Source organism: Geotrypetes seraphini, chromosome 12, assembly GCF_902459505.1.
Source record: "Geotrypetes seraphini chromosome 12, aGeoSer1.1, whole genome shotgun sequence".
NCBI lineage: Eukaryota > Metazoa > Chordata > Amphibia > Gymnophiona > Dermophiidae > Geotrypetes > Geotrypetes seraphini.
The window spans coordinates 71,801,359-71,826,117 of record NC_047095.1 but is presented as its reverse complement, the minus strand read 5'-3'; the positions used below and the strand labels follow the sequence as shown (position 1 = coordinate 71,826,117).

Below are 24,759 nucleotides of genomic sequence, written 5' to 3'. Positions count from 1 at the left end.
AAGGCGTTAATACAAGGACAATAAAAAAATAGATGATCCAAAGTCCCTGCTTCTAGATTACAGTGCCAACATTTATTAGATCTAGAGCTATCAAACTTTTGTAAACGTACTGGGGTCAAAAGAGCTCTATGCAACAAAAAGAACCAAGTCTGTCTCATAGATGCCGACACTGTACATCTAATTCTCCAAGACCAAATTCGTGGCCATTGAGAAGCAGAAATTTGATGCTTAATCTCAATGCTCCAAATGTCTCCGAGACCCGTTTTTTGTTTTTTATTTGTAAAACCATATATCAATTTATACCACTTAGCGGCTTGGTGACCCAAGAAATCCACCTGGAAACACAGGACTTCCAAACTATATTGAGTATCAAGATCTTTCCATTCAGGGAACATCCTTTGTTAATTCAACATAGCTGTCTTGGTTTAAATTTTTTTTTTTTTTTTTTTGTTTTTCAATTTTTTATTAGTATTTTGTAATAAAACAATAGCAATATAATCACCACAATAACACTTCTGTAGTATAATACAACCACTCGATATAGCCCACAAATTTATCAGTGTGCAATAATACCCCAATCCCACTGCCCATCATAGAATATCATATAATAAAATAAGATAAAAGAAAACAAGAAAAACATCAACATAATATGCACTATGCGGAAGTCCCCTTGTTGTTTCTGCAAAGAGACTCCCAAACAACCACCCTACCCCTTCCCCCCAACCCCCCCCCTCCCCACTCAACAGAAAGATAGGATCAAATACAATGAAAAATGTTATCCCAAGTCCGCTTCTGACTGTCATAATAGCCATAATGCTTAGCAGCTAAACATTCCATCTGAGCAAGTTTTCGTAATTTTTCCAACCATTCAACTTCTGGTGGAGCATCTAATTTCTTCCAATACTGTGCTATCAAACATTTGGCTGCTGCCAACCCCATTCGGACCAATTTTGTCTGCCAAGGAGCTTCTCTAACATTATGTAATCCAAGTAGACACACCTGAGGTACAAGTTGTATCGGATCCTGAATCCAACCTGTCAAAGAGCGAGTGACTACTACCCAAAATTTCTGAATCCTCCCACACTCCCACCAAATATGCAAAAAGGAACCTGGTCCGTTACCACATCTCCAGCAAGAATTAGGAACTAAAGGGTACATAAGATGTAACCGTTCAGGTGTATAATACCAGCGTGTTAAGATTTTATATGCATTTTCTTGAACTAAAATACAATGAGATGCCCTCTGGACCTCTGCACAGATACGTGACCAATCATCCACAGAAAACTTGAGACAAAGGTCCCGTTCCCAATGTAGTTTGAAAGGAAGGGAAATCACCTCCCTACCCCTCAAATATTTATAGAGAATGGAAATCGGTCTCGGCACTCTACCCAATAACACCCATAGATTTTCTAAATGTTCAGACCCCTGGGGATTCCCCCTATCCCAACCAACCGAAATCATAAAATGCCTCAATTGCATATAAGCAAAGAATTCGCCCCCCAATCCCGGTTGTTTTGGTTTAAATTTTTGTGGGTGGGGGGATATCTTTCTTGATTAAATTGTTGGATGGGAGGGGAGGGATATTTATCTTCTGCATTGTTATTAATGGAATTGAAGTGCTTATTTTGTTATTAATCTATAATAATAAAATGCTAAGCACGCATGCGCACTTGCGCTGCGTGTTCCCTGATCTATCGCGCTGTGGCGGCACGAGTGTGCATGCGCTAGATGGCGGGGAGTGAGGAGTCGGTACTTAGGGGAAGGAGAGCAGGCCCGGTAGAGCAAAGGAAGCCTCAGTGACACTGAGCCCAAATTCACATCAACTTCACATATCAATTTCAAAATTGAAAAAGAGGCGATCGCGAGCTTTTCCCGCCCCTCTCCAGCTTCGGGAAGGGATCGGGACTTTGGAGAACTGCATTGTCTGCTGCCCACCCCTTCCCGACATCTTCCTATTTACCAGTGCACCTCCAGTCGCGTACTGAGGACCTCGCAGTCAGTCTTCCCGACCGCAGCAAGACGCTGATCGCCTCCAGAAGTCTGCTCTGCTCCTCCAACAGCAGAAGGCCCCGAGCTCGAGTCGACGAATGAGCTGTTCATTTGCCGGCTGCTGCCACACATGCTGAGGAGCACGGTGTACAGGCGCTGAATGGCGGCGGCTCCGGGGCTTCTCCCGCACAGGCCTCTCCCCTCTCCGCCAAAGACGCTCCAAGCACAGAGCGGCGCTGTGTGGGAAACTGAGTCCCATGCTCGACACCGACCAAAATCCCACCGGACCAGTCATGCGAAGCTGCGGCGGCCTTCCTCCCCAGGTTCCATACAAAGCAGGCTGAGCAGCACAACATTCAATAGGATTAGTGATATGAAAAGATGAGCAGACAAGAACAGAGACTGAGAAAAAGAGAAGTCATAAAGGAGTAGACAATTGCAGTTAGCTTCAAAATTAAAGGCAGAGATGACAATAGAAAACTTGAGAAAAGGCAGTTATTAAATAACTGAGCACTTTGAAGTAGCTCCCTACTGCTGGACAGGGGGAGCAGGAAGAGGTGCTGATGGACAGGGGGGAGGTAAAACAAAGGGAGAAAGGCTGCTGCTGGATAAGGGGAACAGTGAAGGGGTGGTGGTGGACACAGGGAAGGTAAAAGGAAGGGAGAATGGACAGGGGGAGCACGCAAGGGGTGGTGGTGGACTGCCGAAAGAAAGAAAGAAAGAAAGAAAGACATAAAGCGGCTAAGGAGACAGAGAGAGAAAGAAATAAAGACAGACAGACACACACATATATTCTAGCACCCGTTAATGTAACGGGCTATAAAGCTAGTGTCTGTGTAATTCATGGCACTACGTCTTAGCTTTGAAAATTAATAAAGTTTAAAAAAAAATAAAGATTCAGTTGTCTATAGTTTCACATCATCTGGGAAGGTAATTGGATTGTCTGTGCAGTGGATGAACAGGAACATAAGTGTCTATTAAATATTGGAAAAGCTCTTTGATGCCAGCGACTGTTGCAGTAACAGTGAGATGCTTGAGCAGCTGGGCATGTGATGGAAGGACGTTGCAGATGGTAGGAGTGGAATCAGCACACGAGACGCTTGTTGCCACACCAAAGGCAGATAAGACACACACGATGTCCTTTAAATCCAAAAGTAGCTTTGGCAGTTTTTTTAATCATTGAATTCAGTTGCCAATTGTCTAAGTCTCAAGTTTAGAGAATGACATGGAGACAAAGTTTGTCCCTGTCCCTGTGGGCTCTGCCCCACAGTTAACTGCGGGTCCCTGTCCCCGTCTCATTCTTTAATTCCAATGATGGTTTCAGGGAAAAGGTAGAGGTGGGAGAGAAGGTGATAGAGCAATAGGATTTTATAGTTTATCACGTCATAGGATTTACAGATCTGGGTTTCTCTTCTCATTAGTTGCAAAGTATCATTTTAGCTTTAACTGTCTTTCATTTCTGGATTGTTTTTTAAAAAAAATCTTTCTATTGAACCTACAGCAACAAGCAAACAACGTGTATATTATATCACTTGAAATTGAAATTACAACAAATTATGTTATAAAACCATACAACTGTGGTAATTTGAACTGAAAGGCTTAACACCTCCCACCAAGCCTACCCCAAGGACCCAAAACAGACATATAAGGGGCATTCAATAATTTATCTACCTTAGTAGGAAAGAAAGTTTTCAAAAAAAGTTTGTTTTATTTTTCAATATAGTCCCCTGATAAGAACATCAGAATTGCCATACTGGGACAGCTCCATACACTTCATCCACTTTTTCTATAATTACTTTAACCCCTTTGAAAAGAATTCTTCCATTTGACCTTCAAATCAGGACGTCACAGCTTCCTTGACGTCTTCATCACTTGAAAACCGCTGTCCAAGGAGAGATTTCTTCAAAACTCAACGCGGGAAATAATCCAAGGGAGCCAGGACTAAAGAGGTTAGGGTAGATGGTTCAGCTGCTGAAGCCCACATTCTCGGATGTCAGCCTGTGATTTGTCATCTTTTTTTTTTTTCCTTGATTGACTCCTACACTGCGATCATTGTGTTGGCGTAACTCTCCCCAGTTATGGTTGTCTTGTGTGGCATGAACTCCAGAAGCAAAAGTCCTCCTTCATCCCAGAAGACAGTTGCCATGACTTGGCCTGCAGATTTTTCTGTCTTGATCTTTTTTAGGGTGGGGGGGTGACTTGTGATTCCACTGCATTGACTCCATTATGGACTGGGGGGTCTCTGTAATAGACCTAAGTCTCATCTTCAGTCACCAAATGATGAAAAAAAATTCACTTGGTCTTGACAGAACATCTCCAAGTTCTCCTGACAGCAGCAGAGCCTTGTTGCCTTCTGACATGGTATCAGCTTTCTTGGAACCCATCTTGCACTAACCTTGGACATGCCCAACTTTTCATGAATTATTTTCCAAACTGTACCTGCCGAGATGCCTATTTCTTCAGCTATTCGGGAAACCTTAATTTGTCTGACAAAATTAAATCTTCGACTTTCTTGCAAATTTCTGTGGGCGCTGCTTCCACGGGCTGTCCAGTATGAGGGTCATCTTCAACAGACTCTTTACCCCACTTAAACTGCTTGCTCCAAAATTTTACCTTGTAGGATGAAGGGGCAGACTTACCGTAAACTTCAGTCATGCGTTCATGGATCTCGTTTGGGTTTTTCCCTTTTTTTGTGAGAAATTTTATCACTGAATGGTGCTTACTTGATTTGCACGAGGACTCTCCTGATCTCCTGTCTCTTGGTATGTTAGATTTGCACTGAGCTGCAACTGTGCATGAGTAACCTTGAGACATGCCACAACATGCACAGACTTGTTTCAGTGAGCTTGCTACTTTCTTTCATACTTCAGTAGATAATTTATTGAACCAGGAAGGGGAAGGCCTGCCATTTTTTTACCAGCCATCATTCCTTACTGTGTTCAAAAGTGTCCTTTTACTGCTGACACAGGCATTGCTTTGACACCCCCCCCCCCCACTGCAAACATTTTAACTTGCTCTGTTTCCTTCCACATACCCACCCTAGCTTCACCCTATAACCTCATCTTAGCCCCTACCCAAACAGCTGAGTCACTGACCACCCCTGTGTCATTCATTCATTTTATTCTTTATATACCGCTTATATCCTAAGTGGTTTATATTCAGGTACTTTATCATATTTCCCTATGTGTTCTGGCAGGCTCAAATGTTATCTAGTGTACCTGGGGGCAATGAGGGGATTAAGTGACTTGCCCAGGGTCACAAGGAGCAGTGAGGGATTTGAACCCACAACCTCAGGGTGCTAAGGCCCCTGTGCCACACACTCATAGTTCTCTACATAGATTTGGTCAAGGGTGGCCAGGAGGTTGATATGAAGATACTACAAGCATTGGTGTAGCGAGGGAAGGAGGTAGCTTCCCACTGACGTCACATCCTGGTCCTACGATTTCCGAGGGGAGCCAGGCCAGTGCCAGCAGCAAGCTGGAGAAGTTGCTTACCCTGGCGCAGATTTAAAGAGGTGTAGGGAAGAGGAGGGCGCACGTGTGGTGTGGGAGGTTGGAGAGGTGCCACCAACTGCAAGAAACCATGAAGGGAAAACTTCCCAGAAGCTCCTTCACATGACCAAAGCTTCAGTTTTAAGCAGGGAACTTTCAATCTCAGCCAACAAAAGAGGAAGAGCTGCAAAGCAATCCCATGAATTTATGGATGCCGCTCTATTAATAATGATCCACTTGTCTGAAGAGGAAACACAGCTGGAGGGGTCACCTTGACATGACCCTGACTTGATGGCCTGTAACAACAAGGCCAGTAAATTCAAAGAGCCTGATTCTAAAACCAGGCCACCACTGCCTAACTTCATTGGTTTAACTGGCACATGAGTTGGCTGAGCCGATTAAAAACCAATTAAAACTCAATTTAAAAAAAGAGGCAGCTAAGGACGCCTCCGAAAAGGCTGCTCTTATCCCGCTTACGGAGGCGCCTTGCACTGCCTAATACCACTGTAGGCGTGGTTAACGCCACATCCTAAGGGGTCTCGTGAAAGGGAGGTGCCGACCCTGGCCCACCTTTCTGGTGCCTACCTTTAACGTAGCCGCAATTCTGCAAACAGCGCCATTTATAGAATCTGTGCCAAAATGAGTTGTCCTTGCTTTGACCTTCAGCCTTGCCTAGCCTGATGTCTTCTTCAAATGACCTTTCTCATCATCTGTAAACTGTGACGCTACGCTCTTCTCTAGCAGCGTTCTACCACTGCTATGGTCCCGAAAGGTGTACACAGCTGTAATAGATGGTCCCTGCTCAGAAGAACTTACAATCTAATTTGGAAAGACAGACAGGACAGGTTTCTAACAGAGAGAATGATAGGATGGACATAGGTCATTTTACAGCAGTGGTCTCCAACTCAAACCCTTTGCAGGGCCACATTTTGGATTTGGAGGTCCTTGGAGGGCCTCAGAAAAAAATAGTTAATGTCTTATTAAAGAAATGACAATTTTGCATGAGGTAAAACTCTTTATAGTTTATAAATCTTTCCTTTTGGCTAAGTTTTAATAATAATATTGTCATTTATAGAGATCAAGTAACGGTTTTATTTTACTGTTGTGATTATGATAAACATACCGAGGGCCTCAAAATAATACCTGGCGGGCCGCATGTGGCCCCTCGGCCGCAAGTTTGAGACCACTGTTTTAGAGTGAGTAGGAATTAGATGTTGAAAGCAGCCTAAAAATATTGGGCTTTACGTGTACAAAATCGTAAGTGCTGAGTTTTCCACTCCCTGATTGTCTAATCTCGCCTAGGGCCAGATTCTGTCTACTGTGGCCAATGTTGCTGATTTGCACACGAAACTTAGTAGATAAACCAATCAGTGACGCTACTTGCCAATTAACAAGCAATTATTGATACTAATTAGAATTGCCGCGCAAACTTTCGAAGCATGTTCTATAAAATGGTGCGGATCTGAAAAGAGGGTGTGGCCAGAGAAGGTGGGTGGTCGTGGGCATTCCTAAAAGTGAAGCGCTCTAAGGATCCCCCACAGCAGAAACTAATTGGACTCTGGACTGAATCTTCTGTTCTAAACAAAGAAGGCAATGAACTTACAATTCAGTTGCTCTCAATGAATTTTGCCTTCTGCAAAGTAGGAGCGCATTGCCCACACTTTGTGGAGGATAATATTGTACTTCAGAGCTCCTTCGAGGCGGATTCTAGAAAGAGCGCCTAACTGACAAAATACCCTTAATAGCCTCGAGAACTGGGGAAAAAGAGAATTGGGCGATAGGCACTTATCGCAATGCATTTCTCCGAGTGGAGCGCGATGCTTTGAAAACATAGGCACCAGACCTGTAGACCTGACTTTTTCCATAGGCCCCGCTAAACGGCGCTTAAGTGTGATTGACATTAGGCAGATGAAGACAGGAGGGAGCAGAAAGGAGAGGGGGGCTCAGCCCCCCATGCATGAAGCTGAGAACATTGGCAGGTGGCCTTCAGTGGCACAGCTGGGGAGGCTGGCGCCCGGGGTGGTAGGCTCCCTTCTGACATCACATCCCAGTCCCGCCCCTAAATTAGATCAGGCACAACTCAAAGGGGGCATGGCCTTGGGAGGCATTCACAAAAGATGCACGCAAGGCTACAGAATAGTGGGGAGCCCCGGGATATGCATCAGCCCCAAACTGAGTGCTGAATGCCACTCTCCAGGGCAGTGTTTGTCAGCTGGGTCCAGTTAGGTTTTCAGGATGAATAGACATAAACTTGATTTCCATTAGATGCTAATTTCTTTCATGCATATTCATTGTGGATATCCTGAAAAGCTGACGGGCAAGGGGGCTCTCCCAGAATGCCCTCTAGAGAATTTTCAGTGCCATTTGTAGAATCTGGCCATTAGCGTGTGGGAGGGGCATGGGCAGGCAGGGGTGTGGCTAGAGGTCTAGGACGATTCATTATGGCCGTCACAGCGCAGCCAGTTCACCACTGAACCATCATCCCGCCATGACACAGCCGTGAAGATTACAGCAGGGTAGAAATCTCAGGTCTCAGGCTGACTGCGTTGTGGGGCAATGCCCCACCCTCCCCCCCAAAAAATTTCCTTCCCTCTCTCCTCCCTGTCCAGGATCTGCCAGCACCTGTGTCCGTGACGACGATGGAAGGGGCGATTCAGTGTGTGGCGTGGTGGTTAAAGCTACAGCCTCAGCACCCTGAGGTTGTGGGTTCAAATCCCTTGCTGCTCCTTGTGACCCTGAGCAAGTCACTTAATCTCCTCATTGCCCCAGATACACTAGATAGAGTTTGAGCCCACCGGGACAGATAGAGAAAGATAAGTGGTCTATAAATAATGAAATCAATTAAGAACGGGATCTGGATGGGCTCCTTTGTTCCCTGTGACCCATTCCCTAGATCCCCACCAATACTCATCCTACCTAATAAACAACACGCCAACTCAATTTGGTAATTAGCCGCAGCTCAGTTTATTAACAATAAAATTAACATATTATAATTTCCATATCAGCTTTAATTAACATAACTCCAAGAGCTCCTCCCGAGCTACCGAAACAAACATTCAGTGCCCTCGACCCTGCCACTTCAACAAGAGGGGTGGCATGTCCCTCATGCCCCATTATCCGGGTCACCGGACCCACCAGGCACGGCACCCCGCCAGCCCACCGCTCATCACCCGATGAGCCCCAATGACCGAGTAGTTCAGGAGATCTGCCCCGAGCTACTCCCAAGTACCGGAAAAACAAAGGGAGGGTGGGAGGGAAAACACCCTGGAGGACCCAAAACGGTTGAGTCCTCCACTGCCTTCTCCCCTTTATCCCCTCGTCTCTGCGTGCGTGACCCTCCCCAGCCAATCAATTTAAATATGGCTCTCTGCCTTTTTGAAGGCCAATCAGCCACTGCACCCATTTCTCCGCCCCCCAACCGCCCCCCCTACGAACGACACGGAGGCACACCAGCCCCGTGTTACATTCTTGCCCTTTGACACGAGGTCTTGGGCTTCCATAAATGGTGTTGGTGAATCTTGCCCAAGTGCCTCCTCTATGAGCCTGGAGGTAGCCCAGTCATTAGGTTCAGGAGTCTGCAGACGGAACCGATAAAGTTCACATCTGGGAGGGGGGCTTCCCCCTCCCCCCTGATTTCTAGCCAGGATAAAGCCATCTCTCAGCTTGGCCAGCCTCTGGGTTGCCTGCACTCCCATTCCGGTGACCTGGTACCTCCCAGGTTTCTCTGCTGCCTTTCACAATCTCTTATCAGAGAGAAATTGTTGACATTGGAGAAGCAGATAAGGAAGCAGCTGGGCAGCCCATGGGGTCAGAGTCCAACATCTGGAATCCTGATGCACAATCCTGGGGTTTTAGCTACCAAGAAAGCAGAGTGCAGGGTTGGGTTGCCAGGAGGGTCTCGACAAAACGCCCTGATGCCAATGTTGCATAAAGCCAGGGCTGAGTCACCGTCTTCCTATAAGCTCTTGGGAGTAGGAACCTGCAAAGCATCACTTTCTATCATGTCATAGTGGCAATCCCTCCTCGTTTGGAAGGGAAGGAAAGTCCCCAGAGGACCAATTACGAGCCAAAAGCCGGTGCTAAGTTAACGCTTCCCTCGCAACGATCTGAGGGTTTCTCAAGGGAAAAGATCGGGCCAGGAAGTAGGTGCCCAAGTAAGCTCTTCGGTGCGGGTCCCCTTCCAAACAGAAATCAGAACCCCAGTCCTGCCCTGCTTTCTACTGGGTTGCATTGGTTGTGGCAGCGACGGTGGGGGGACCCCAGGGAGGTGGTTTCTATTGAGCTTTCAAAGTTCGAGCAGTGGAAGTGGGAGGGGGGGGCGCTCTCTCTCTCTCTCTCTCCAGGTGACACACCCACAGCACAGGCAGGAGCTGCCCTTCCACATTCCTCCTCCTGCACCAGCCGGACACACCCCGTGGGGAGGAGAGAGGGGGGAGCGCCGCAACTCGGAGCTTCAGATGCACCACAAAGCCAGAAGAGCAGCTGGGGGAGGGCGGGAGTGTCGGAGAGAGTTCGGGGGAGGGGAAGAGTCCGGGGCATTAGCAGCAAAGGGAGGGGGGATAGGGGGAGTCCGAGGCATTAGCAGCAAGGAGAGGGGAGAGTCCGGGGCATTAGCAGCAAGTGGAGGGGGGGCGTCCGGGGCATTAGCAGCAAGGAAAGGGGGAGAGGGGGGAGTCCGTGACATTGACAGCACAGGACTGGAATTTTGAGGGGGGGGGGAATCCCGGGCAGTGACAGCCGGAGCCGAGGTGGTGGTGGGGAGAGGGAGGAGGAGGAGAGGACCGGGAGTTGCTCTCTCATTTGGATGAAGATGTTGGTGCTGAGGATGGTGAGGAAGAGCAACGCAGTCCAAGGTAAGGGCAAAGCCAGAGAGAGCTCAAATCCCCCCCCCCCCTTCGGTACCACCAGTAATCCCAGTGGGAATGAATCCCTTGTTGGCTGGTGAGTCTTTGGCAACCTGTGGAGGGAGCGGATAAACTTTTGCTCCACAGGTGTCTGGGGGGGGGGGGTCCCTGGGAGGAGAGGAAGTTTGGCTGAACTCCTCCATTGTGTTTGGGAGGGGAAGCGGGGCACTGCCCTTCCAGGGCTATTTTGGAAGCTAAGGAGACATTATCAGTGCTGTTTATCTGGTAGCCTCGGAGACCAGTGCTCTTAAAGGAACAGTAGCCCTATTGTTTCTCTGCTTCAGCTGGAGCGTTGCTGGCCTCGGACTTACAGCTTCCTCTGGAATAGCAGAAGATGCTGCAGGGCAGGAATGAGGGGCATTGCAGAGCTGGTGGTGAGAGTGCTGCATGGCAGAGCTGTGTGCTTATGTGTAGCACTAGGACTCATAGTGCAAGAGAGGGATTGATATTTTCAATCTCTTTCTGAGGACATGTGGAAGGTATTTTCAATAGGACGACTTGAGAAAAACAGCCAAAACTTGGGTGGAGAAAATGGCCATGTTCAAACCCACACCACTTCTACCTTTCCCCCCCCCCCAAAAAAAAAAAAAAAAATGGTCCAGTTAGACATCTAATTTTTTTTGCCATTATCAGAAAAAATAGAGAGTCCAAATGAAAAATGTCCAAAACAAGCCTTATGCCTGTAGGTGTCACCTATATGGGCTGATCTTGTGGAAAGAAGTTCAATTATTATTTTTTAAACATATAGTTTAAATATTTCTATCCTGTTTTCTGCCTTCTAGGTGAAGATCTCACTTGGTAAATATCAGAAAAATATACAAAATAGCAAATGGTATTTCTAGCTACTAATTGTGTCATCACTAAATACCAGAAAACAGCAAATGGCATATGAGATCAAAGGGATGGCTGACAAGCACTGAACACCTTGTTATATACAGGAAAAGTCACGTCCTAAGCACAAAACAGGACTAGTGGTCAAACGACAAAAAAATCCATGAAAAAGAAAGGGTTTCGCAGAAGACAGTTGCGCGGGGACACAAATCCCACCCGTCCCTGTCAAAGTCCCACCTGTCCCCACCCGTCCCCGTGAGGAATCCCCTCCGTCCCCGCCCATCCCTATAAACTTCAGAAATAGTTATTTCATTTAATTATGCTACTGAATTAAAGGCTCTGATAGAAACCCGTTTACAAATAAGCAAAGAGACTTTATTAATTTGGAAATATTAATTGGGAAGAACACATACTTTGTAAACAGGTTTCTACCAGAGCCTCTAATGTTTATAAATTTTTATCAACATAACTAATATACTACTTTATCCTGAAGCAAAAAAAAAAAATTTTTTTCCTACCTTTGTTGCCTGGTTTCTGCTTTCCTCATGTTCTCATTCAATTCCTTCCATCCACTGTCTCTCTTCTCTCTGCATCTTCCATTTGCTCTGTTACTGTGCCTCTCCCTTTCTCCCCCCTTCCAAATTGGTCTGGCACCCATCTTCTTCCCTCCGCTCCCCCCATAGTCTGGCATCTCTGTCTTCTTCCCTGTCAGCGTCTTCGCCCCCACTCTCTCTTCCCCATTTCTCTTCAGCGTCTTCTCCCCACTCTCTTTCCCATTTCATTCTCCCCCCATCTTCCCCATGTCCTGTCAGCGTCCTTCTCCCCCCTCTGTCTTCCCCATGTCCTTTCAGCGTCCTTCTCCACCCCTTTGTCTTCCCCATGTGCTTTCAGCGTCCTTCTTCCCCCTCTGTCTTCCCCAGTGCTTTCAGCGTCCTTCTCCCTCCTCAGTTTTATCCATTTCCCTTAAGCATCTTTTCCTCTCCACTCCACCTTGCCTACCTTTCTACCTCCCTGCCCCTTACCTTCGTGGCGCTTCCCTGCCTGACCGACAACAGAACAGACCCGGTCCGACAAACCTCCCTGCCCTGAATTCAGCTGCTGTAAGAAGGTAATTTAGATTCGTGGTTACAGGGCAGGGAGGTTAGTTGGACCGGGCCTGTTGTCGGTCGATTGGGGGAAAGCGCCACGAAGGTAAGGGGATCTGGCCGGCTCTTCACCCCCCCTAAGGCTACCCCGGGGTGGACCGCCCCCTCCCGCCCCCCCCCCTTGGTACGCCACTGCCTTGAATTTTTCCTACCTGCCCTGCCGCAGCACACAGCTGACCGGAAGTCTTCCCGAAGTCAGCGCTGACGTCGGAGGGAGGGAGGGATTTGCTTAAGCCCTCCCTCCGACGTCAGCACTGACATCGTGGAAGACTTCTGGTCGGCTGTGTGCTGCGGCAGGGCAGGTAGGGAAAAGAAGATGAGCCTCGCGGCTCGAGTGCATCTAACCCCACAGGAACCCCGCGACCCTAGGGGGTGTCCCCATGGGATCCCCATGACCCGAAGGGGGAACCCGTGGGATTCCCGTCATCCCTGTTCCCGTGCAGCTCTCTATTTTGCAGTTTACATACAGGTACTTCAAGCATTTTCCCTATCTGTCCCGGTGGGTTCATAATTGGTGGCATGGAATGCTGCCACTATTTGGGTTTTTGCCAGGGACTTGTGACTTGGATTGGCCTCCGTGAAGACGGGACACTGGGCTAGAAGGACCATTGGTCTGACCCAGTAGGGCATGTGGATTGTGAAAGATTGTAGGCAGACCTTAGGAAATTGGAAGATGGGCGTCTAAGTGGCAGATGAAATGCAAATGCAGAGTGAGGCACATTGGGAAGAATAACCTGAATCACAGTTGCCGGATGCTGGGGTCCACCTTGAGGGTTAGCGCCCAAGACAAAGGATCTGGATATCACCGTACACAATATGATGAAACCTTCTGCCCAATGAGCGGGGGCAGCCAAAAAAGCAAACAGGATGCTGGGAATTATTAAAAAAGGGATAGTTAACAAGACTAAGAATGTTATAATGGCCCTGTATCACTCCATGGTGCGACCTCATCTGGAGTATTGCATTCAATTCTGGTCGCCTTATCTCAAGAAAGATATAGCGGCCCTAGAAAAGGTTCAAAGAAGAGCGACCAAGATGGTAAAGGGTATGGTTAACAAGACTAAGAATGTTATAATGGCCCTGTATCACTCCATGGTGCAACTTTATCTGGAGTATTGCGTTCAATTCTGGTCTCCTTATCTCAAGAAAGATATAGCGGCCCTAGAAAAGGTTCAAAGAAGAGCGACCAAGATGGTAAAGGGGATGGAACTCCCTCTTGTATGAGGAAAGACTAAAACGGTTAGGGCTCTTCAGCTTGTAAAAGAGACGGCTGAGGGGAGTCTACAAAATCCTGAGTGGAGTAGAATGGGTACAAGCGGATCGATTTTTCACTCTGTGAAAAATTACAAAGACTATGGGGCACTCAATGAAGTTACAGGGAAATACTTTTAAAACCAATAGGAGGAAACATTTTTCACTTAGAGAATAGTTAAGCTCTGGAATGCGTTGCCAGAGGATGTGGTAAGAGTGGATAGCGTAGCTGGTTTTAAGAAAGGTTTGGACAAGTTCCTGGAGGAAAAGTCCATAGTCTGTTATTGAGAAAGCCATGGGGGAAGCCACTGCTTGCCCTGGATCGGTAGCAGGGAATGTTGCTACTCTTTCGGATTCTGAATGGAATGTTGCTCCTATTTGGGGTTCCAGAATCTTGCTACTCTTTGAGATTGTGGAATGTTGCTACTCCTTGGATTTTGGCCAGGATTGGCCACCGTGAGGACGGGTTACTGGGCTGGATGGACCATTGGTCTGACCCAGTGAGGCTATTCTTAGGTTCTTTTCTAAAGTGCCTGGGGCAGTGGAGGATTAAGTGACTTATCCAGGGTCAGGGTTTGAACCCACTATACCACACTCCTATTTTAATGAACTATAAATCATTTATAGTACAAAACATGGAGGAAAAAGCAGCTAAGCCCCAACAGCCACAAGGAAGACGAGTTAGGTTGGTTTCTAAGGCCTTTTTTCTCCATTTCTTTATACTAAAAGTTTTTTTATTTTTATGAACTGGAATAAATCTTCTTTTGGGGGTTTGTGTGGAGGAGGGGGATTCATTGATACTCAATTGAAGAATCCCCCCACTGCTAAACCTCTGTCCTTAGCTCTGGAGAACTAACTTAATTGTTGATTTCTTTCTTATTAGCTGTTTGGATTCGTTTACAATTATAACTCTTTGTGTTGACTATAATAACTGATCTTATACAGGTTGGTATTTGCAACAAGAAGGAATCAAAGTCTTGTCTGGATGTCGATGTTCTCTTCTGACCAGCTATTTATTGAGATTGAGTGTTGATCTGTAAACTCTTGATCAGTTTACAATAAAAGAGTTGAAATATGAAAGAGAGAACGTGTGTAGGGAAAGACTGGGGTACACGATCGGAAACGACACATGTACAGGATGGGTGTGAGAATCTGCGTCTGGAGACTGGTATCGGAGAAATCTTGGATTTAACTTTGATTTCAGGAATTTTTTTCCAGAGAAAGGCAAAGACACAGCGATCAAGTGTCAAAAAGCTTAAAGCACTTTAGGTATTGAAGTTCAAAGCTCAGAGTTTGGACAGAAGGCTCTAAAGTAAATGGCCAAGAGGTCAGGGGAAGGCGGTGAGCTGCCCCGGCTGGGCCTGGCCTAGAGTTTCAGCAGAACTGAAGTGGCCTTTCTCAGCCTCCTCTGCGCATGGACCTTGTGACCCGATGGAGCTGAATCCCACCTGAGACTATCGGCCTCATTTCAACCGCTGGACTGTCAGATTAGCTGCAGCTTCAATTGATGCAAGGCTGTGAGTTCATAGGTGGCTACGTGTGTCCCCAGTGAACTCCTGATGGGGAAAGTGGATGTGAGGGGCTACAGAACAATATTTGAAACTTTTGTACGGTCCTGGGACTTTATTCCACTCTTTACAGCCCCAGCAACCAGACTCTGCTCTTCTGCTGACAATTTAAATTTAATTTAAAATGGTATTGATATCCTCCTATCCTATAGACGTTCAAGGTGGATTACTGCAAAATATATTTTTTTAAAATCTTACAGTGCAATTTTAAAACGCACTTTGCTACTACAGAGATATTCTAAGTAGACTGAGATTGTATAATAAAGATACAATTTCCTGTGCAAACAGCATCAAATTCCTTACGGATAGCTTAAGCACCTCAATTTGTGACTTGCTTGTAGAAGACATGAAGGACAAAGAGAAGGACGGCAGACAGGGGTACAAGATACAGGCAAAATTGATGATACACTAATAAGCAAATTGTTGCGTTCAAATAAACCACTTATAGCAGGGGTGTCAAAGTCCCTCCTCGAGGGCTGCAATCCAGTCGGGTTTTCCGGATTTCCCCCATGAATATGCATTGAAAGCAGTGCATGCACATAGATCTCATGCATATTCATGGAGGAAATCCTGAAAACCCGACTGGATTGCGGTCCTCGAGGAGGGACTTCGACACCCCTGACTTATAGCAATATGGGAGCTGACACGGTCCGTGTTTCGATCAACACTGCCTTCCTCAGGGGTCCCATAAAAAGGTGGCAACAAATATGCCTGATTTTTCTCCGGTGTAGTATACAAGCGGAAGGCTGCAAGGGGCCCTTCTCTTTGTGTTCTGCAGATCAGGCATATTTGTTGCCACCTTTTTATGGGACCCCTGAGGAAGGCACTGTTGATCAAAACACGGACCGTGTCGGCTCCCATATCGTTATAAATGGTTTATTTGTTTGTAATCAATTTTGCCTGCATCTTGTACCCCTGTCTGCTTCACTGTAGATCTGTCGGATCTTCTTTTTTGGTTTTGTAGAAGACATCAGTCATTTTCTTCTCTCTGTCCTCCTCTCTTCAGTCTTAACTTCTGCAAGTGAGTTGAGAAGATGCCTTTTCATCTGCTCTGTACTAGATTTTTTTATTTTTGGGATTTAATCCAATATTTTTTTCGAAGTTCCCAGTAGTCCTGGGACAGCTGTGCCTGGGAGAAGGGCCAGAGGTTGGGGTCTGTAGCCAGGAGGGCCACATTTTTAAAAAGAAGCACCTGCCTGGCTGGCCTGCTCTAACACTTGAAGCTTGGGAATAGGTTCCTTGGGAGCGATGCTCGCCCTTGTGGCATCAGTTGCTTGAGCGCAGGCTGATTTGACCCTGGGAAGCCTGGCGGAGGTCGGCTGCATCCTCCTCTCCCGAAGAATCATGTGGGAGTGTGAGAGGTCAAGGGTTTCAAGTTTTTGGAATCTGAATAAAAGGCAGCCTGAAGAGACAAGTCGCTGGAGCTACTCTTGCTTGTCTCAGGCCGAAATCTCTTCTCCATTTCTAGATGATGCAGACACAGCACCTGGCAGATCTGTGAGCACAGCTCATTACTGTCTGGGGGAAAATTAACGGTTTCTGAAGATGTCCCAAGGGTCCCCACCTCTAACATACTATTTTCAGTCATTTTGGACTTTTGATTTTGCCCCCACAGGCCATTTTTTTGTGCCAAAACGTTGCCACGGCAGCCATCTTTGATTTCCCAATTTTATTTCAAAAGCCTTCTTCTGCCTCAAATAGCCCCAGTGTTGGTAAAAATCAATTATTATGGACTCCTCAGGTGGTTTAGACCCTCATATCATGCCAAGTTTGCACTGGATGGTCGTCCTTGTATCACATGTTGTGGATCAGGCAAGGGGGGCGGAAACCATGGGCTTAGCCCCATCTGGTCACTTCATGGGTCTGGAGGTGTTGGAAGCCAGAGATCCAGGACGTAAAGCCTTGTTAGAGCCTCTTAAACATGACTCAGCAAAGTGCTTTTGCACTGACACCCCTGAGCCTGAGAGGAGACGTGGCAGACCGGCAGATGTCCTTGGAAGTCCGAGCCATATCTTTGACCCTGATTTTGTAACTTACCAGAAGCATAAAGGGTTGTCTGTGGGTCAGCCGGTCAGCTCTCAGAGGAGTTTACCTCCACAAAGTGAGGTCTCGCTGTGACCGGTAGAGCTGCGGGATCTGAGAGTCCAGTTGGAGAAGGACTGGGGCAAACTGGGGGGTTGATGCAATTCTGCTGCTCTCCCACCATACGTCCCCCCTGGAGGATTCTAGTTCTCAGTGTTGAGCGGGCAACAACCCTAGAGCAGGGAGAGGAGCCGACAGATTTAACTGAGGTTATTTCGGTTTCTCTGCAGGAGTTGGATTTAGAGTCCTCATAGGTTTCTACTGCCCAGCTCTCGCTGTTAAGCAGTACCAGGTCACAGTCCACTTGCTTCCCTTCACCCCCAGAGATTCCCAGGATGATAATGGAGCCTTGGGAGACGCCTGAGGGTCCTCTGACGGGGGCGAGGGCAATATTGAAATTGTATTCCATGGTTTCTGATTTCTACCTAAAGTGGATTCTCTGGGGGCTCAGGTCCTTAAGGATTCTCAGGATCACAGGGTAGACTTAGTCCTCAAAAGGCAGTTTGAGGCTTTGGCATTAGGCCTTAAAGCTGTGGCTAATGCTTCCTTTATGGTGCGGGCCTGCCATAAGGTGCTATGCCAGAATCCAAGCGCAGAAGGGATCAGGGTGCCCTCCTGTGGTACTGGCTGAGGTGGACTATGTAGCAGATACGGTACTTATTCAGGTTCATGCGTAAAGTGTCACTGTATACAATCTCTGCTCGGAGAATGCTCTGGATCAGGCAACAGGAGGGAGAGTTGGCGTCTAAGGCCACTTTGAGCAAGCTCTCTTTTAAGGGGAAGATACTTTTTGGGAAAGGACTGGACGACTTGATGACCAGCATGATGGATCATCATTCCATGCTGGACAGTAAGCCACGAGTTTCAGTTGTTCCTTTCACAGCTACAGAAACCATGTTATGGGTCTACGGGCTACTCATCCCAAAGGTCTTCCCAAGGCTCTAGGCAGAAGTTTTGGGGCTCCAGAAGATCCTCCACAACTGGCTGTTGCTCCACTACAAAGTTCTAAGAAGTTCCAATGATGTCAGGTCGACCTTCAGATCCTCCACATAGGAGGGAGTCTCTCGGCGTTCTAGGAAACTTAGACTCAGATTTCATCAGATCAATGGGTACTGAACATTATTCGAGAAGGTTACAAACTTGAATTCTGTCGTCCTTTCTGGGACATCTTTCTGGACTCTCCTGCAGGAAGACCAGAGAAAGAAGCCAAGGTCAAAATGACTGTGTAAAGGCTGTTCCAAACTGGAGCCATAGAGCCAGTGTCAGATGCAGACTTGGGCTCAGGCAGATACTCAATATACTTTATCATGTCCAAGAAAGACTTAGACGATTGGAGACAAATCAGTCAATGTAGCGCACATGGCAGGGAGGGTTGAGAAGGAGCGAGGGAGTGGAGAAGAGGGTGGGGGAGGGGCTAGATCTACTGTCAGATCTAGAATCAGAAAATAATAGTAAATATTGAACTAAGGCCAGTACTGGGCAGACTTGCACGGTCTGTGTCTGTATATGGCTGTTTGGTGGAGGATGGGCTGGGGAGGGCTTCAATGGCTGGGAGGGCGGAGAAGTGGGTGGGGGAGGGGCTAGATCTACTGTCAGATCTAGAATCAGAAAATAATAGTAAATATTGAACTAAGGCCAGTACTGGGCAGACTTGCACGGTCTGTGTCTGTATATGGCCGTTTGGTGGAGGATGGGCTGGGGAGGGTGGGGGAGGGGCTAGATCTACTATCAGATCTAGAATCAGAAAATAATAGTAAATATTGAACTAAGGCCAGTACTGGGCAGACTTGCACGGTCTGTGTCTTTATATGGCCATTTGGTGGAGGATGGGCTGGGGAGGGTGGGGGAGGGGCTAGATCTACTATCAGATCTAGAATCAGAAAATAATAGTAAATATTGAACTAAGGCCAGTACTGGGCAGACTTGCACGGTCTGTGTCTGTGTATGGCCATTTGGTGGGGGATGGGCTGGGGAGGGCTTCAATAGCTGGGAGGGCGGAGAAGAGGGTGGGGGAGGGGCTAGATCTACTGTCAGATCTAGAATCAGAAAATAATAGTAAATATTGAACTAAGGCCAGTACTGGGCAGACTTGCACAGTCTGTGTCTGTGTATGGCCATTTGGTGGGGGATGGGCTGGGGAGGGCTTCAATAGCTGGGAGGGCGGAGAAGAGGGTGGGGGAGGGGCTAGATCTACTGTCAGATCTAGAATCAGAAAATAATAGTAAATATTGAACTAAGGCCAGTACTGGGCAGACTTGCACGGTCTGTGTCTGTGTATGGCCATTTGGTGGGGGATGGGCTGGGGAGGGCTTCAATAGCTGGGAGGGCGGAGAAGAGGGTGGGGGAGGGGCTAGATCTACTGTCAGATTTAGAATCAGAATATAATAATAAATATTGAACTAAGGCCAGTACTGGGCAGACTTGCACAGTCTGTGTCTGTGTATGGCTGTTTGGTGGAGGATGGGCTGGGGAGGGTGGGGGAGGGGCTAGATCTACTATCAGATCTAGAATCAGAAAATAATAGTAAATATTGAACTAAGGCCAGTACTGGGCAGACTTGCACGGTCTGTGTCTTTATATGGCCGTTTGGTGGAGGATGGGCTGGGGAGGGTGGGGGAGGGGCTAGATCTACTATCAGATCTAGAATCAGAAAATAATAGTAAATATTGAACTAAGGCCAGTACTGGGCAGACTTGCACGGTCTGTGTCTGTGTATGGCCATTTGGTGGGGGATGGGCTGGGGAGGGCTTCAATAGCTGGGAGGGCGGAGAAGAGGGTGGGGGAGGGGCTAGATCTACTGTCAGATCTAGAATCAGAAAATAATAGTAAATATTGAACTAAGGCCAGTACTGGGCAGACTTGCACAGTCTGTGTCTGTGTATGGCCATTTGGTGGGGGATGGGCTGGGGAGGGCTTCAATAGCTGGGAGGGCGGAGAAGAGGGTGGGGGAGGGGCTAGATCTACTGTCAGATCTAGAATCAGAAAATAATAGTAAATATTGAACTAAGGCCAGTACTGGGCAGACTTGCACGGTCTGTGTCTGTGTATGGCCATTTGGTGGGGGATGGGCTGGGGAGGGCTTCAATAGCTGGGAGGGCGGAGAAGAGGGTGGGGGAGGGGCTAGATCTACTGTCAGATCTAGAATCAGAATATAATAATAAATATTGAACTAAGGCCAGTACTGGGCAGACTTGCACAGTCTGTGTCTGTGTATGGCTGTTTGGTGGAGGATGGGCTGGGGAGGGTGGGGGAGGGGCTAGATCTACTATCAGATCTAGAATCAGAAAATAATAGTAAATATTGAACTAAGGCCAGTACTGGGCAGACTTGCACGGTCTGTGTCTGTGTATGGCCATTTGGTGGGGGATGGGCTGGGGAGGGCTTCAATGGCTGGGAGGGCGGAGAAGAGGGTGGGGGAGGGGCTAGATCTACTGTCAGATCTAGAATCAGAAAATAATAGTAAATATTGAACTAAGGCCAGTACTGGGCAGACTTGCACGGTCTGTGTCTTTATATGGCCGTTTGGGGGAGGATGGGCTGGGGAGGGTGGGGGAGGGGTTAGATCTACTATCAGATCTAGAATCAGAATATAATAATAAATATTGAACTAAGGCCAGTACTGGGCAGACTTGCACAGTCTGTGTCTGTGTATGGCTATTTGGTGGAGGATGGGCTGGGGAGGGTGGGGGAGGGGCTAGATCTACTATCAGATCTAGAATCAGAAAATAATAGTAAATATTGAACTAAGGCCAGTACTAGGCAGACTTGCACGGTCTGTGTCTGTGTATGGCCATTTGGTGGGGGATGGGCTGGGGAGGGCTTCAATGGCTGGGAGGGCGGAGAAGAGGGTGGGGGAGGGGCTAGATCTACTGTCAGATCTAGAATCAGAAAATAATAGTAAATATTGAACTAAGGCCAGTACTGGGCAGACTTGCACGGTCTGTGTCTGTGTATGGCCATTTGGTGGGGGATGGGCTGGGGAGGGCTTCAATGGCTGGGAGGGCGGAGAAGAGGGTGGGGGAGGGGCTAGATCTACTGTCAGATCTAGAATCAGAAAATAATAGTAAATATTGAACTAAGGCCAGTACTGGGCAGACTTGCACGGTCTGTGTCTTTATATGGCCGTTTGGGGGAGGGTGTAGATTGGCCGGAGTAGGTTTTGACGGAGATTTCGGCACAGTACCGGGTAGAGCTTTGGATTCTTGCCCAGAAATAGCTAAGAAGAAAAAATTTAAATTGAATCAGGTTGGGCAGACTGGATGGACCATTCGGGTCTTTATCTGCCGTCATCTACTGTTACTATGTTACCCTCGCTGCGCCACTGCACCTCAACCCATATTACCCTACAAATGAGAGTTAACAAACGACATTGAGGGGGTATTCATCAAGCAGTGTTCGGGCCTTAAGTAACATTATCACATCCTGACTGGCCCTAATGCCACTTCACATGAAATATTGCAAAGATATTTAAGTCGCCATGTGTTTTCCATCTCATTACTATGCAAATACCCTAATTCGACTGCAAATCGTGATAGGGCCCAAAAATCACAATAAAATAAGCCCAGATTTTTGCTGGGGTTATTTCACTTCTTGGAAGCTGCTTCTGAGCCTGTAGAGCAGGGTTCCCCATCCCCCGGTTAAGCCTCAGACCCCCCCCAGATCCTCCGTACAGCAACCCTTCAGCATCAAGACCCCTCCAGACCCACTACTCCACCCCTATAAGAACTACCTTTACAAGCTGTGGTTATCCAGGGGGAAAGAGGCAGGAGAGAGACCCACTAACTCCTGCCCAATCCAGTGTCTTTAGAAAAATGCCCCCCCCCCCAGCATAGTCTCTTTATAAGGAAACGACCCCTCAAATTGGTTGTGTGAAAACTTTTCCTAAATCACTGGACTGGGCAGAAGCAAATGGGCCTCACTCCTCCTACCTGAGGACCCCACTCAGACCACCACTGTTTGTACAGGTAGGAGATCTGGGGGAGGGGTCAATGCTGAAGGGGGGGGGGTCCGGTACTGGGGGTACCCTGCATTCCAATGCTCCCAGGTCACTGAAATAACACTGCTTGTGAGGTGGTTCTCTTGCCTCTTGCGTTACTGGGTTGCTGAATCCCACGGGGAATCGAGGTGCTGTAAACGGTGAACTAGTATCAGGCCCTGATTAATTCCCCCCTGAATTGTTTGTATATCTGGTGTCTCTTGTTCATATTTCCTTCTGCTGCTGTATTTTCACCTTAAACCTGATATAGCAATCCAATCCAATCTTTAGGTTTTTATACCGGGTCATCCCTAAGAAAGGAGCCTCAGAGCATTTAGCAATCCAGGCCGCGGTGGAAACCTATTATCGCGGCTTAGTAGAATTCATTGGAAGATAGGCTCCTCTTCTTAGGTGCAGTTCTAGAAAAGAGAGGCACCTCTCCAAAGTAGATGCGTTTAGGGCTGGAGAAGGACTTAAGAGCCGTTAGGCACAATTCACTAAAGGATTTAGGCACCTGTAATGTAGGCCAGGGTTTGAAAGTTCATTTTCAGTTCGGCACGACTCTGTGACAGCTGCCTAAGTGTGATTGACAAGAGATAGACACCATTTATAGTGCTTGGCCTACCCAGCTCCCACTGCTGACCTTCTTGATCTCTGTAAGCCACTGGGAGTTAACCAGTGCCTGCTACTTGCATAAGAACATAAGAATTCCCATACTGGGAAAGACCAAAGGTCCATCAACCCAGTATCCTGTTTCCACCAGTGGCCAACCCAGCTCACAGGTACCTGGCAAGATCCCAAGGAGAGAAACAGATTTTATGCTGCTTAGCCTAGGAATAAGCAGTGGATTTCCCCAAGCCATCTCAAGAATGGCCTATGGACTCCCCTTTTAGGAAATTAGCCAAACCTTTTTTAAACCCCGCTAAGCTAACTGATTTCACCATATTCTCCGGCAACGAATTCCAGAGTTTAATTACACATGAAGAAATATTTTCTCCGGTTTGTTTTAAATCTACTACTTAGTAGCTTCATCGCATGCCCCCTAGTTCTCATATTTTTGGAAAGAGTAAACAAGTGATTCGCATCTACCCTTTCCACTCCACTCAGTATTTTATAGAGCTCTATCATACCCCCCCTGAGTGTCTCTTCTCCAGGCTGAAGAGCCCTAGTCGCTTTAGCCTTTCTTCATAGGGAAGTCGTTCCTTCTCTGTACCTTTTGTAATTTTGCTATATCTTTTTTGAGAACACAGTATTTGAGGTGCGGCCGTACCATAGAGCGATCCAAGGGCGTTAGAACATTTTCCTCTTGGTTTTCCCTTCCTTTCCTGATCATTCCTAACATTCCATTTGCTTTCTTAGCTGCACATTGAGCTGATGGTTTCAGTAGTTATCAAAGCCTCAGCATTGAATATTGACCGGCTTCCATGTTCTTCCTCACAGCACCAAGGACTGTCCTGGCATTAACCAGAGAATGCCTATAGCAGGCAAATCATAAAACGCATGAAGTCAGTCCACCTTATTTCCTGAATGGTTTTGTTTTATTTCTATATATTACCTAGAAAAGTGGACTAAGAGCCAGCACATCATTTCGCTCTAACTGGGGTCATTTTGGTCTCTGCAGCCAGCTGTAAGAAAGAAATATGTTTTTCTGGGCAGCTGATGAAGAGTCTCTAAGTCATCGAACTGGGGACCAGAACAGCAAAGAAGACTTCGTCTGTTTCCCTCTACAGGAGCATAATCCAAGATTTCTGCCTTATATAGCAGGAAAGCGTAGCCTAAATGAATACAACCTCTTCCGCTTTTTCCCTCCCTAAAGTGGTCTCTCCAAATAGATAAATAAAAGAGCTTAAGGCGGTGATTTCCAAACCTGTCTTGGGGGAACCCCAGCCACTCAGTGCATGCAAATCAAACTCATGAATATTCATTGCGGCTGGGGCAGCTTTGGGCACATTTTGGACTGGCTTCAATGTTTATGCTTACGCCGATGATATTCAACTATTACATCCCATAGATACCAATAACCCTTTGGACATACCAACAATAAATATGAAACTTGAAAAAATATCACAATGGCTAAATAATAATAGACTAGCACTGAATATCAATAAATCAAATATTATGCTCTTTCCCTGGAAAGATAACTTAAAACTTAACCTTCCAATTACAATCAAGGGTGTTCCGTTGCAAGAACATTAAAATCTTAGGTGTTACATTTGATCATAAACTCTCTTTTCACGACCACATCAGTAATATTGTCAAATCCTCTTTCTTTAGACTCCGACAAATTCGTTCTGTTTCCCAATTTCTTTGTGCTAAGTCTCTCAAAACTCTTATCCACTCTCTCGTTATTTCCAAAATAGATTACTGTAACGCTCTGTATAACGGGATAGCTCAAAAGGAAATCAAACGTCTACAGATCATTCAAAATACGTCCATTAAACTCAGTTTTAAAGCTTGTTAGGGAAGCCCATTGGCTTCCAGTTACACATCGGGTAACATATAAACTATGTCTGCTTACATTTA

The 24,759-nt window shown here is 46.9% G+C and overlaps 1 protein-coding gene across 1 annotated transcript in view; it reads left to right on the top strand.

The window, feature by feature from the left end:
- The first annotated feature begins 10,192 nt into the window (after window positions 1–10,192).
- The window catches only part of LOC117346370 (peroxidasin homolog), a 35,595-nt gene continuing 21,028 nt past the window's right edge, over window positions 10,193–24,759 (top strand). Inside the window, exon 1 of the mRNA XM_033915805.1 lies at window positions 10,193–10,333. Within this exon, the coding sequence (XP_033771696.1) occupies window positions 10,285–10,333 (49 nt within the window). The 5' untranslated portion in view covers window positions 10,193–10,284. The remainder of the gene's footprint in view (window positions 10,334–24,759) is intronic.